This window comes from Liolophura sinensis, chromosome 6 (assembly GCF_032854445.1).
Source record: "Liolophura sinensis isolate JHLJ2023 chromosome 6, CUHK_Ljap_v2, whole genome shotgun sequence".
In the NCBI taxonomy this organism is placed as follows: Eukaryota; Metazoa; Mollusca; class Polyplacophora; order Chitonida; family Chitonidae; genus Liolophura; species Liolophura sinensis.
The window spans coordinates 11,906,377-11,921,601 of NC_088300.1; the positions used below are offsets into that span (position 1 = coordinate 11,906,377).

At 40.4% G+C, this 15,225-nt stretch overlaps 1 protein-coding gene across 3 annotated transcripts; it reads left to right on the top strand.

The window, feature by feature from the left end:
• The first annotated feature begins 947 nt into the window (after positions 1-947).
• LOC135468805 (betaine--homocysteine S-methyltransferase 1-like) lies at positions 948-15,024 on the top strand. Of its 3 annotated transcripts, none has more exons than XM_064747231.1 (9): positions 948-1,107; positions 5,269-5,470; positions 6,197-6,303; positions 8,242-8,433; positions 8,797-8,944; positions 10,650-10,838; positions 11,802-11,932; positions 13,586-13,683; positions 14,708-15,024. In XM_064747231.1, the coding sequence occupies exons 2-9, from the start codon at positions 5,329-5,331 to the stop codon at positions 14,781-14,783; spliced, it is 1,083 nt and encodes a 360-aa protein (XP_064603301.1). In that variant the 5' UTR covers positions 948-1,107; positions 5,269-5,328; the 3' UTR covers positions 14,784-15,024. The 3 variants fall into 3 exon arrangements, with proteins under 3 accessions (XP_064603301.1, XP_064603303.1, XP_064603302.1); XM_064747233.1 differs by lacking the exon at positions 948-1,107 and adding an exon at positions 4,040-4,147; XM_064747232.1 differs by lacking the exon at positions 948-1,107 and adding an exon at positions 5,093-5,140.
• The last annotated feature ends 201 nt before the right edge of the window (positions 15,025-15,225 follow it).

The window sequence follows — 15,225 nt, forward strand, 5'->3', positions numbered from 1 at the left end:
CTTTCTACACCATACTTTGTCGGCGGAATTTTTAGTTAATGTTTTTTACTCACAGTAAGTGAGCATAATGATATCCTTTTCGAGGTCCGTGTACAGTGAAAAACTCCTCGCAGTGACCCAAAACTTTGGCAAGTGTGTGGCCAACACAGAGAACATGAAGTCTTTCTTTATGTAAGAGTCCACAAACAGTTCACCCGTACCGCTTGGGTGATAACTCAAGAAACCATACAAATTAAGTAGTCCAGAAGAAAGAATCTAAAAATTTATTTGAAACTATGGCCTCCAATTTTTTTTCAATTTTTCTTTAAAGAGAAAACGACATTTAAGAATAATTTTTGAAAGGTGGATATTGGGAGGACTTCTTGGAGGATGCACTGGAATCTTAATGTGTGCTTTATATCCAAACAAGTGACTTTATCTCAATTATGGTAATATTTATGAATATATATTTAAAAAAACATGATTAAATATCAGACTGACACACTTGTTAGCTAAGAAAACCAAATTCTAGCAGAAATATATTTATTAAACATGCATCACGTCCTTATTTAGATCATTATTATGCAAAGACAAAATATACCAAGAAGTACCCAACATGCAAAAATTATTTTCAAATGTTGAAAAAAAGACCATATTTACAACTAACATTCAGACTCTTTTGTTTGAAAGTTTCCCCGAATGGTTATGTTTTCTCTAGAAGTCAGGGTATTTGATACCCACACGTTGGTAACAAGAGCCCATTGATCTATTTAGCCACGAGCCATATGTCTGAGCTGCTATTCGTAGTGGGTCACGGCAAATTCGCGTACTACAGTAAGCACGTATGCACTGCACACCACACAGCTGTAACCAACACGATCTGTAAACACTGGAGGCCACGCATGTACCATGTGAGGATGGACTGCTCCACAGGCACTTGGAACCGACCGACAGACAAAACAAAGCACCACAATGTATTGTGCTCAGGATAGTGTAGGTTACTATGCCATACCAGGGCGCCACATATTTGTAAAATATTTTATTTTGCTATATTGGTCGGTTCCAAGTGTGTGTGAACTGCTCAGAGAGACACTCTGATGGTGAACTTAGAGAAGATCGAAGCTACACGTAAGCTGTTCTGTCTACATGTCTGTTTGTCTGTCGTTTGGTTAAATTTTTGTCATCCTACCTTGTAATATGGGCAATTTGGTTAGCGTAGAGGGTCCTGAGTGGAAGACGTCATCAACGTTTTGCGGGATGGCGCAACTGTTGCGAATTTGTTAGGCATGCACATATATTTCGATTCCTTGTCTCCGTATTTCAAGCTGAGACAAGCTTGATTTTAAAACATTTTGTCTGTGATCTGCTCGGTACGTTAGGGATTGGAAGATGTAGGCGATTTTGCCCAGGTACAGGGGTATCTAACCGGATGAGCTAGGCATTCCTTAATCTGTTACGCATATATACAATTTGTGTTTGTTCTATTAAATTTGTTTGTTCGTGTATATGTTTTCATTATACTGACTGTCCATTATATAGGGGCCATTTGAGTGTCAGGATTATGTGTTGAAACTCTTTTGTTGATGTGTTATGGGAAATATCGGAAATGTATTTGACGATTAAATCAGTTATCACTTGAACTCATTGTGGAGGCCTGTGTATTCACTAATGGGTAAGTTAACATGTCATGCAAAGACAAAACAAAAGTTTAATGTGGTCAACTTATGCCAATGGCAAACTGGGCACGTCACTTTCATAGTCCCGTGAATTAAGTTTGTGACAAGCTGGACAATAGCGAATCTAAATAGGCCTGCTCCATGTTGTTGGCTGGCTAGACACGCGAGTCAATTTAGAAATCGTGCTAGGGGTAAGCAGAACCATTTCGGATGTTGTGCTGGGCCATTTCTTTATCAGTCCACACAGACTAATGTCCTTAGATTATGCTCAAATATACACCTTAAAAACAAGGTTGCAGAATTACAGGAGCTGTATACAAGTGCACAGTTGGGTAGGACAATACCAGTTTATGGAACAGCTAAAGTCAGAAAGTGCAAAGCAAGAACCGATTGTGTACAGAAGTACCACTAAGAATAATGCCTGTGGTATTATTCGGTTTTGCAGTACCTGCCGCAAGTTTTAGCCAGAAAATGCGGACTTTATTATGCAGCGCCTGTTACAAGAACCTATAGATCTCGTTCGTCTCATGTACTGGTAAACTTTCAAAGTTTCAAGTCGCATGGTTTCTTGCAGTGTACCAGTTGGTTTCAGCTTTATATTGCTTTGTTACAGCTTTGAACAGATTTGTTGATAACCAGTTAGTTTTTTGCCCGAATAAACTGTTACGTGTATGTGCGAACTGGTTACTAAACAACTCCAAGCCGGATGATACCAACCTGTTCCAGCTAACTGATTTTGTTATCAGCTTGGTCACAGTTTTGTTTTGAACTGTTGGTATAAAGCTAAATATTACCATTTCAAGTTACCAATGTGTTACAACCTGAGAAACTGAGGTGTTCTCTTTGCAGAAGCTCAGAGCGAATCGGTAACCAACCGGGCTGTTACCAATTGGTGTGGGTTGGTCAGTTTTCCTTTGTACTTGGAACTGCATTAGGCTCTCCTCGTTCCAAACTAATGGTTCTTTGATGTATGTGGAATTTGAACAACAAATTGCCTGCCGTCAAGTTGGTGACGGGGTAGAAAAACATGAACATGCTCCAAGTGCTGGTCAGAGACTTCTTTAGTGTTGTCCCTTTAAATAGCCAAAGGCAAAAATCTCAAATGAAGTATATACCATACACAAGACCGTTAAAGACTGTCAAATAAAATAGTTCGATTTAATTTTTTAAAATTTTATGAACCAAGCCAAATCTTGTATTAAAACGTGAGATACTATGATGGCCCGTAGTGACCCAGAGGGGGACATAAATAATGAATGTGCATGTATATGGTGTAGCACTCTTAATCTGATCTGTTAAATTTAACATGACTTTATGTTTTTCTCAGTGAATCTAGGATATATTTTAATTGTGCAACATAATATTATATCATTGACAACACAACACCCGTTACACCAACAATATTATTCTGCTGGAATAACGTAACAAGCGTGTTCTATTAAACATATAAGCCTGTAACAATAACAATCTGTGTCTGCTGTATCACATAAATCAGAATCCATAGCGAGTGTACTATACATGTATGCATGTACATGTCCATCACCGTTGACATATTTGATGAACTTGAAAAGAAAAGACAACACTAGACCACATGTATATACATGTATTTCTAAATAAAGAGTCACATTTAAAGTTAAAAGAAAACGTCAATTTTATTTTTGCTATGTAGGATAACCGAGATATTGCAGTTGAAAGTAAGCAAAATCGCCCACGTAGGGAAAATCGAACGGGCCGCCATGCTCTTAGTTTTAACCAACCAAGGGCGAAATGTTTCTACCACTCGAGAAGGCATTTGTTTCGCTGTGGTGTCACCCGTTCCTAGTTCACCATTTTGCGAGGCAGAAGTTGTGTTAAATCAGCTGTTTTTTTGTGATAACGATACAATTCTCATACTCCTTGATGCCATTTTCAATAGGTGGTAGTGGAATTAGTCTGGCATTATTCCCCATGGTCTCATCCAGGAGGCCACAATGCATGGCCTTCGGTTCTACAAAATACGTCGCACGACAAAGGAGTATCTCGTCTCTAATACTCTAATACGGTTTCTGTTAAATGGCGTTTCCCATGGCATCGTAAGAATTCCGGATTAAAAGGTGATTTATAAAAATTATGATAATAAAATACCTATGCCCATTTAGATCTGTATGGAGCCCTCTTCTGAAAAAACTTTGATTAGTCGATATTTTTGGTTGTCTTTTCTTTCAATGTATTATATCGGCCCAAACAATGTTCAGCCTTTTCATACCTACATATAGTAGCTTATCGGATTTACCTGACAACGCCAAGGAGGGTGTTACTGTGCATGTTTATTAGACCTATATAGTGCTTCACGTACAGCTTGTGAATGACCTAGTTTGTGCTGCACTCGATTAATATAAGAATTTAGATTAGCACATGCCATCTTTATTCTCGCCACGCTCAACAATCAGTCGATAGGATTACCGTACAGTACCCATGGTCTATGAAAGTTCTGTTTTCTGTATTACAACTTGGTGAGTTTGATACTTTGTTGCTGGAAAAAGCCTGTACGTATTGTACGTATGTGCTTAAGTAGGTTAGCCCATGACTGACCCGGACAACACAACATTGTATCGAAGATTCACCTCGACACAATGTTGTGTAGTCTTCGTGAATCATGATCTAACCTATAGATCAGAAAAGTTAGTCGGCGGTTCGCGGTAGGCGGTAGGCGATTCACAGGGATCAGTCATTACTTTTTCAAACGTTTACATTCAAATATCTCTTATCCTCTGAAATGTAGAATAAAAATACAATATACTAACTGGCCACCAATCACACAATACTGAATGCTCTACAGCAACCAAATTCACACAGTATACACCACTTATGATTCTCCACCAAGGCTGACACCATCTGACTCCAAGGGGCGCTACAATTGAATTACGGTCGAACCGCTCTCTGGCTCGCACAGGCAATAGTTAACGGTCTAGAAGAACCAAACGTCTCGACGGCGATTCTATTGCAGGCACCCCCCCCCCCCCCCCTCCCCGGAGACAGTTGGCGTCAACTTTGGTATCAGGTAAAAGAGAATCATAAGTAATGCATATTTTGTTACTTTGGTTGCTGTAGTCGTTTCGGCATTGTCTGTCTCAGCCAGTAGGCGATTCGATGGCGACTCGATTGTAGCGCCCCCTGGAGTCAGATGGTGTCAACTTCGGTGTCAGGTGAAAGAGATTCACAAGAGGTGTGTATTGTTTAAACTGGATGTTGTATAATTCAAAAGATAAGAGACAACTGAATATTAAAGTTTGAAAAAGTAATGACTGGTCCCTTTGAATCGCCTACTGTCTACCTAACTTTTCTGATTTCTAACTTTCACATAGGTCACCAAGTTTGATACGCCTGTATCTGTGGCACAAGGTGTTTGCTTCATAATCTGCACTATGTCAACGTCACAGCCAAAAGCGCGTGGTCATGATCTACAAATCCAAAGTCCATCTTTAGTTCACAAGAAGACTCCGCCGGTAGGTCACCGCATTTGTTAGAATTTCGTTTGCAAGCGAAACTATATATAAACATATGGTTAATTGTCTGACAGAGCGCAACCAATAATATTTAAAAGCTCCAACTTTCATTCTCTTTTACTGTGCAGCTTTGCGTGCCAGATTGCATCTGCAAACCATCAGCCGTGACGAGGTAACCTGTAGATACTATGGGTGAACGGAACATCTTGGAGATTTTGAAGAAGCGCCCAGTTCTCGGAGACGGAAGTTATGTAGTGACTTTGGAGAGGCGAGGGTATGTTACGGCAGGCCATTGGACACCGGAAGCTGTGCTCGATCACCCCGAAGCGGGTGAGTTAACCCAAGTGTATTAATTAACGGAAAAGGATTTTTTTTGTAAGTCAATTGCAGCCACCTCGCTGTCGAGGTACACACCAATGTTAAACCGCAAACATTTTAAGGTAACTTTTTATTTTGTCTCATTGTCTTCTAAAGGAGAAAGATTCACCAATTTAACTGCAAGAGTACATACGGACCAATGCAATGGGCTTCTGTACCGACTAATATAGCATCATGTGCACAGCTTCCTCCTAGTTCATACTTTAAATGAAAGTTAAAGAAAGTGTTTTTTTCCATGAGTTAAAGCTGAATTGATTAAGACATAATTCATTCATTAGATGCTCTTCCCATTACCGGCTTTTATCTTCGATGTGCTTGTTAGTATTATAGGCTGTATATATAGGCCTGGGGACACAAGTTAAGAAGGCCAGGTCACAGAAGGTCAGGTGGTCACAACTTTACCACGTGTTCACAGAGTTTACAAGTCTTGATTTCATTCGTTCAACTAGGCTTTAAAGTCGCTGCAAGTCTAAGCATTAGCTTTATTCTCCTTTTACCGTAAACAAATTATGTGATTTTGACTGAGAAATGATAAAAAAAAACAAAAAAAAACAACAACAAAGCATGAGAATTCAATGTGTTGGTTAATTGTTAAAATTCCTTTTATACTTCATTATAGTAAATCAGTTAAATATTTAGGGAGAAACTGTCACACATGCTGTTTTCTGTCTGCATTAGTTGCACAACTCCATCGAGAGTTCCAGCGAGCCGGTGCGGACGTCCTGCAGGCGTTTACATTCTACTCGGCTGACGGAAAACTACGTAGTCTTGGAAAGACAGTCACGGTATTGATAGGCCTACCTCTTTCACACTTCTTCTTCAAAATACAGTTATGTCACCTCTGCTTTCTGTCATGGTATTTTTAATTTACTTACCATTCTAAACGTTGAGACAATATTTCCTGTCTGAGGGCAAATCTGGTTTGTGTGAATAGACTTTTTTGTCTGTTTAATTGGTGTTTTACCTTGTTCTAGTATATTTCGATATTTCACTTCATATACAATTTTCGTGGGAAAAAAACTGAAAAGATGACGTATTGATTTGAACCACGCATGTGACAGAGCTTGTAACACGACCGCACCCGAATTACATAGCTGTCAATGGCCAATGGCCAAGCTGGTAATCTGGCTAGTGGCCAGTAGTCTGAAATAGGCCAGTCAGTGGCAAGTTAGTAGTCTGGTGTAGGGCTATCTGACGTAGACCAGTCAGTGGGTAGTAGTCTGTCAGTGGTTAATAATCTGAAGTAGGCCAGTCAGTGGCTGGTAGTCTGAAATAAGCCATCAGTTGTTAGCTAGCTGTCCGGCGTAACGTAGGCTTTGGTTCTTAGTCTGAAATAGGCCAGTTTGTGGCTAGTAGTCTGAGGTAGGCCTGTCAGTGGTGTAGTGTTTATGGTCGATTACGACATATGAGTGACTGCCAACCAGTATATCATTGTATGCCGAAAAGAGGCTGACGAGCAGCATGGCAGCGAGTGTAGGCACACATGTTGTAAACAGAACTCAGTGTCATTAAATTGAAGTGTTTTCTGACTAACAGTGAAGCCGTTATAGTTGGATATCACAAATGGCTAGTAGTCTGACATAGGCCAGTCCGTGGCAAGCTAGAAGTCTGGTGAAGGCTATCAGTGGCTAGTAGGCTGAGGTAGGCCAGTCCGTGGCAAGCTAGAAGTCTGGTGAAGGCTATCAGTGGCTAGTAGGCTGAGGTAGGCCATTCAGTTGCTAGTTGTCTGAATCAAAGCTGTCAGCATCTAGTAGTCTGACGTAAAACAGTCAGTATCTATTAATCAGACGTAGGGCAGCCAGTATCTAGTAATTAGACGTTCAGCAATTAGTAGCTAGTCAGCTGACGTAGGTAGGTCAGTATCTAGTAATGTCATGTAGGGCGGTCAGTAGCTAGTCAGCTGACGTATGCCAGTCAGCATGTAGTATTTAGTATGCTGGAATGACCGATAACTCAATAATTCGAATGCCGTCAGTATGTAGTAATCTGCCTCATAGCAGTCAGTCGCCAGTAGTCTGACGTAGGGCAGTCAGCTGACGTACAGCTGTCAGTAGCTAGCCATCTGACGTGGGGCAGTCAGTAGCCAGTAGTCTGACGTAGGAGAGGCATTAGCTTATAATCTGACGTAGAGCAGTCAGAGGCTAGTCAGCTGACGTAGGGCTGCCTGACAAACCTCCCAACATAATGAAGCCATAGTGACGGCAAAGATAGATTGAAAAAGGCTGGTAATTGTGAACAGCAGGCAGTTACAACTGCTTAGTGAAATTAGTGAGAATTTTTTGAATAGGTGAAAGCGGCCATTGAGGTTACAAATCTTTGTCGGACCAATGCTCGCTGGAATGACCGACAACCCAGTACTCGCTAGAATGACCGATGGAATGACCGGCAAACCCAATACTCGCTTGAATGAGGGATAATACTCGCTGGAATGACCGACAACGCTCACCGGAATGACTGACAGCCCAATACTCGATGCATTGACAGACAACCAAATACTCGCTGTAATGACCGACCACTCAATAATTTGAATGCAATGCTTGTACTTTGTACCTTTATGCTCAACTTCACAAAAAGTTAACGGATAAGATTTACATGTTTTTAATTTAATCAAGGTTAACACTGAATTAAAATCTATGTTGCAGCGGAATACATAATAAAAGAAGTCATCAATGAATCGAAGATCAAGCTCCATTTTCCTAAATTATTGATGTATTTTCTGTCAGACAGAGGCGTTGAATCAGAAGGCGTGTGACATCGTCTGGGACGTGGTGGGGCCCGGTAGTACCCTAGTTTGTGGCTCCATTTCTCCCACTCCCAGTTTCCTTAATGGTGAGCCTGATGACGTAATTAGAGGAGAGTTCAAGAAACAATGTGACATCCTGGTTAAAAACAAGGCAGATTTCCTACTGGCAGAAGTAAGTGCTCAGTTGGCGGAAAAGAAAGAAGATACTGTACTATTCTTGTGACGATGCTCAGTTAGAATGACAGTTAGAATAACAGTTGGGCGATAATAACTTCTAGATAATGGAATGCTTTTCTACTTAAAATAATTAAGAAAAAATTATAATTTATAGCCAGTATAATTATTGCAGATAGATTATGAATTGAAGAATTCTCCTTTTCCATTTTGGATAACGGATATATATGGAAAGCATTCAACGACGTGTAACTTGATGAAGACACGGCTTACATCATTAAACGGAGAGTAGGGTATTCTGGGTATGCAATAGAGCGGGTCCAAAAAATGTGTGAGCTTCATTTTTTTCACTTTGGGACAGTTCATTGGTCACATACGTGAAGCCGAGTTGGCGATAGAGGTGATGAAGACGTACAATTTGCCCGTGGCATGTACCCTGAAGATAGGGCCCACGGGGGACTGGAATGACATAAGCGTGGGCGACTGTGCGGTCAGGATGGCGCGAGCAGGTCAGTAACTATGGCTTGAAATTGATAGAAATCAAAGCATCCATGACAATTTAGTTTCTATTCTATGGGTGCCCTCTTGCAGCCACTCGCGTTTCCTTACTTTCGACCTTGTGAATAAAAGAGACAACTGAAAGTGCTTGTAATTATTACATGCATACGTAGCTTAAAGTTACATATACAGGGTTAGTATTTTTTTAACTTGGTATAGCCATAAGGAACATAAGGAACAATGATTAAGCGTTTGGCAGAGATGCAATGTTAAATATAATGTCTTCACAACATGTGGATAAAGTTAAATAAATCAGCAAAAACGTCAGATTTATGTTTAAATGTGATATAAGTAAGACCCCTGGAGGAACATTGTCGGTCTGTGTTTCGTCAGAGTGTTGGAATATAGCGCAAAACAAGGGTGAATTGTTGTCCAGGCAGTTCTTGCAATCTGTCTGTGTATACTGATGTAGTACAGCCATTGTCGGACATGAAATAGGTAATCTTCCTTGATAAACATCGCGCGTGTTTCTGTTGTATTCCGGCAGTACTCGGTGTATGGTAAGCCTAATACTTACTAAAAATGACGGTGTTATATGCCAGCCTTTTGTCTATAGTTTAAGGTCCTGAGCAGATGGCCTTTTTTGTTTCTCAAGCAGCGAATTATTGTCTAAATAGAGAACAGTGACATACACATTTGTGTTTGGCAAAGCCATCTAAGTATATGTATAGTTTATCAGGAGTTGGTCCTCGTTCTTTTTATGATTAGTTCAAAACTATCGATTTTTGCTTCATCCAGCACGTTGACAACACACTCAGACCGGAAGTCTTAACAGCAGAAACCGGAAGGTGGGACTGGGCTCTTTCGCGTTTTCGACCATTTCAAAGCGGCGAAAGAGCGAAGTTAATTTCACTTAGTACGAAGCAAAAACTCGAAAGTGCCATGTTGAATCAAATGATTGCCTCCGGGCATTTTCTTTCTTTCGCCTCGCACTTTCGTGTTTTCGACCTTCGGAGTTTCGCGTTTTTACACTTAGCCCTTTCGTGTTTCCGCGCTTTCAACAATATATTTATAACGTGAAAAGTAAGAAAACGCGAGTGGCCGCATTCGGGTTTCGTAGTATTCCTGCACATTGGCAACACGTTTATACTACCAAGTACATGGAATCATTTTGTAACACACGTCTAGAATGCTACTAGTTTGCCTGATAACGTCATTTCAAAGGCAATGGGACCTTGGGATTATGTTTTGGTCTGGAAAAGTTATTCTTTACGGAAGCTGTATTGAGTAGTGATGTAATGACCATGAATGCAGAATGAACAATCAAGTAGATTTAACCCCTTTGAGACCCTCGGGTTGTATCTGCAATACATCACCGCTGAAGTAGGGCCACCGTGACATTCTTACTCCATGAATTTTTTCATGACAAAGTGTTGGCCGTAGCTTTGGACACACCCTTAATGCCTGGTTTTGAAATAAGGAAAATACCTAGCAAACCGCAGTCCAATATATGTTTTATTGTGTCCAATCGTGTCATGGTGCCTTGACAGTTTCAAACTTTATTCGTCTCCTTTTTAATATGTTTGGAGTTTGATAATTACATGTAGTAAGGCTGTCTCTTTTAGATGCTGATATCGTTGATTTTCTTGAAGTATTCTTGCTTGTACTTACATTGTTCGACGGACAAAGCTAATGACGAACGCTTTTCGTGTATAGGTGCAGACATTGTTGGTGTGAACTGTAACTTCGACCCTAACACGAGTATCAAGACCCTGAAGCTAATGAAGCAGAGGTTAGATGAGGAGGGGATGGACGTGTTTCTGATGGCTCAACCTCTGGGATTCCATTTCCCGGAGATGGAGAACGACAAGGATGGCTATATAAATCACCGGTCGTGTCCATTTTGTAAGTCAGTAGATCTATTGCTTGAAATGGGGCAAGCTTTGCGTAGAAGATAGTACAGAGAGCGGTCATGATGTTGTTATATCCATCTTATTTTCTTTCTGTTATTTATGTTGTTCTCTTCATTTCTTTCTGAACCTCGTGGATCGGTCAACGATTTCGGTTCATAACGGTATATTTCTAATGCCTTTCTGTTTAAATTCTTTCCTGGCGTTGCTTTTGACCTGTTACCAATTTTACTGCCTGTATATAGCCAGGCTGTTTACATAACGGCGCCAGGGTCTCCGTGACCCAGGTGGTTAGCGTGCTAGCGTGACACATTTACCCAGAAACCTCTCGCCAGTGCTGTCGCTGTGAGCTCAAATCCATCTCAAGCTGGTTTCCTCTCGGGTCGTAACCTGCGGATGGTCGTGCGTTTCCCCGGTTTCGTCTCACCATAATGCTGGCCAACGTCGTATAAATGAAAATAATAAATAAATAAATAATACATAACGGAACCTTAATTTAAGCTCATAATACAGTGCGAATTGTAAGGCAGTTGCGTCCTTGTCATTAAGGGTACCGAATCATATGAGGTATCAGCGTGTAATATATCAGCTAACTGCTGTGTGTGCAGGTGCCATGAGATTTCTGTGTGATTGAAGTGACGGGCGGAAGAAATGGCAAAGTGTTTTAACACATAATGTGAATTCTACAATGCATACGGTCCACCCACCCTGAAAATACCGAGGGTAGAAAATTTGAACCTTTGTTTTGTTTGATACACGTGGTAGGAGTAGATCAGTTATTTAACAGATTTGAATAAATGTGACAGAAAATATACATATTCTCTTTCAAACTGACCAAATGTCCTCGTGATGCCATGCAACAGATTATTCGTTCGTGCATCGTTATAATCGTGGTAAGACATTGTACAATATTGGCGCAGCGTATTGCATGTCAAACCTATTTTCTTTCTCATTTTAGCCCTTGAGCACCGCCTCATCAGCCGCTGGGACGCCGCAAAGTTCGCCAGGGAAGCTTTTGAGCTTGGTGTTCGCTATATCGGGGGATGCTGTGGGTTTGAACCATACCATATACGACAAATCGCTGAGGAGGTGACCAGTATTTAGATTCTATAGCATTGTTTTGTTGTGTTTTCTTGTAATCTTCGATGCAAAGCCAGTTTCAGCTAAACACTACAGACAATCCATAGACCATTTCAGAAGCCATTTGCACGGGCTTATGCATACTTGCTTATTGTGACAAATGGCAGTTTGTATTTGTGTTTGTAAAATGAGCCCAGGAAGTTGATATTCCTCTATGTGTGACTAGAAAACGGGCGTGTTACTAAAAGAAGGAAATTATTTGTTTTACTGCTCAGTTGTTTATGAATTGCTCTTGTCACTGTTTAGTGTTAAACGCTGGTTTCGTCACTGTGTTTGTAAGTCAGTAACTGGTCTTAGCTGCAGTTCTGTTTATTAATGTGATTCCAGAGCAGAGTCAAAAAGCAGTCTTAACTCACAAGTTCTGCGAGGGAATACTTCCACTAACATTCTCTGCCTGTAACATATTCTTTAACTAGCTGAAAAATAGCTTGTTGTCATGTTGGAAAGATGTTAAAATTATTGATTGTTATAGCTGAAGCTTTGCTTCATTATAGGGTTCTTAAAGGATACATGAAAAGGGACTATAAAACAAAGGTTATGTTTCTATGCCAAATGAAGAAAATTATGCCCCGTCATCGTTGATCTTATTCGGAAGTGGGTGATCACCTCCGAAGTGCCCCAAGCCCGGATAACCGTGTCGCTGTAGTGTGACACGTACACAGATGCTGCATGGTTTCAGCATAGCGCCCCCTCCGCGCCCGCCCTCATTCAGCCTGATCCCACACTTCCGACCCCACTCGGCAAGACCCGTTCGATCTGTTCCCCACAGAGTTGTTTTTAAACAGGTGTCATCGCTGACAAGTTAATTAAGTTCCGGGCTGACCACTGGAGACTTAATTAAGAAAACTGTACTATGAAGCCATTTTTTAACCCTCAAAGTGAAACTGGAAAAATTTGTTGGTACTCTTATATATTATTACACATGATAATCTGAATATCAAAAAATAAAACCAAAGCGTTTCATGTATCCTTTAAGTATGTGGGCATGATGCATGCAAGTTCTAATTCCATGTATCAATCCAGAGGAACAGGTTCATGTGCATAAATGCGATTATTGCAGAAATATACAGACATGTAAAGACAGAGCAATACATATATAAATATATGTAGTAAATTTCTTAGCAGTGTACATGCGCGGTTAATGACCTGACCCGAGCACGTTGTACTATTCCGTCTGTTTCTAGAACAGTTCAGCCTGACCCTGCACATGTAAGTCATGAGAAAAGAACTATACTCTTAAAAACCTGCAGATGGTCGAGGGTTTGCCCGGCTCTGCCCGGTTTCATCCCACCATAATGCTGGCCGCTGTCGTTTAAGTGAAATACTCTTGAGTATGGCGTGAAACACCAATTAAATAATTAAATAGATAAGTAAATAAATAAATTATACTCTTCAACAATTAGTAAGTGAATGCTTTCTTTCTTTGGAACTGTTCAAGGCCTTATATACTTTTCTACTCTGAAGTCATATCATACCGGAAATACATGCATATTTCTAGTAAAGGGCAGGCAAAACTGTATGGTATCAACATCTCACAAAGCAGCGTGCATATTTTTTTCTAAACAACCGTATTAACTCCATGTTTTTTTTTTTACCTTGCAGTTGGCCGCGGAGCGAGGGTTCTTAGCCCCAGGCGTTGAATGTTGCCCCCCAAACTGTGAAGGCCTCAAGTTCAGTCAGTTCGACAGTAATGTCAGCAGGTGAGTGCATCTACCATCCATTCTTCATATTACCGTATTTTCCCGACACTTCCTTCCGAGACCTCATGTAAAACCGTCTTCAGTTGTTGGACATTGTCAGAACTTGTTACACACGGGTCTAAATATTTCACAAAACTTGTTGGACTTTCATTTATAGTTATTTTTCGTTATTGTTTTCTTCTCTGAATATAGGTTTGTGGTGTCCGTTTTACAAGTATAGATTATTACATCCTTGAATATATCAACATTACATAACTAAATGATGCCCCTGTCTATCAGCATTACAGAAGTGAATAACGCGCATGTCTAGCAGCATTACAGAATTGAGTAACGCACATGTCTATTGTTGAATTCTATCGCCATGCACAAGACGCATTTGTATGTCTGTTGACAGATATGTACATCATTAATAATAATCTAAACGTTGTTTCTTAAAACGATACAAAATTACAGGTCACCCTGAATAAAAGGAAAAAAAAGAGTTCTCTATGCCGGCCAGAGGTGCGCAATCTGTTGATAAAGGATACATGAAACGCTTGGTGAACAGTTTAGGATGTGGCCCAACATATAGAAGTACCAAAAAAAAAAGGCTGCTCGCTCAGCCCTCTTCTTGAGGCGTAAAAATGGCTTTTAATTACAGTCTTCTTAACCCTGCACCGGTCAGTCCTGAAACGGCTCATAACCTGCTACGCCAACGGTGATAGGCGTAAAATAAAATTGAGGGGAGCCTGAATATGGGGCGCTAAGCTGGTCCCAGTTTTCACATATGGTCATCGATTACGTCATTTCCAAATATTCACGAGCATTCACGACAATTTGTATCTCATTGTTATATCCTTGTTCATTTTCCTTACATACATACTCTTTGTTTTGTACTGCCTTTTCATGTATCCTTTGAAACGCCCGAGGTCACGACTGTGGACTAAATCAATCAACCCGTGGTGAATGTTTGTCTCAATGTATGTTACTGTAATAGTACATGTATCATTATAAGATTTTCATCCAGTGACTCTTGTTTTTCCAGGGCAAGTAATCAGTATTGGATGAAATTAACAGAAGACTTGGCTAAGCAGAGAGAAGCCACTCTTGCGCCCAAGTGAAAAAAGCGTGTATTAAAACGTAACAGATCATTGCCAAACAATGAAAACAATTCTTCATTCTTCTGTTGGACATTCGGACTGTGAGCTGTACCGATGTTTAAACCATATGCATTGTTTCATGTATGTTTATTTTTGTTATTTAGGCGTGTCTCTTTTATAAAATCATGTGAAACTTTCAGATATAAAATAGCAGAGAGCAGTCGTGAGAGTTTAAGCAGTTGTCTCTTGCGTTTTATTTGTGCTGTGTGTGAAGTATAGTGCCAGTGAGGTACAAGATTGTTCATTTGAGAGTCCAAGTATGTACTGTGTCGGAATGATGAAGATTGTCAATGATATTTTCCGTACAGCTTTGATGTCATGACCGCTGTGTTCAGTATGACGTTTTGGTAAGGCGGCATAGTGATAATGCTGACTGGAATGTTGCACCTGGCATATTTACCGT

Coding starts and splice junctions, on each gene's coding strand:
- LOC135468805 (XM_064747231.1), top strand. CDS start 5,329: ATGGGTGAACGGAACATCTTGGAGATTTTGAAGAAGCGCCCAGTTCTC. Junction 8,434..8,796: donor CAGATTTCCTACTGGCAGAA/GTAAGTGCTCAG, acceptor ACTTTGGGACAG/TTCATTGGTCACATACGTGA. Junction 8,945..10,649: donor GGTCAGGATGGCGCGAGCAG/GTCAGTAACTAT, acceptor TTTCGTGTATAG/GTGCAGACATTGTTGGTGTG.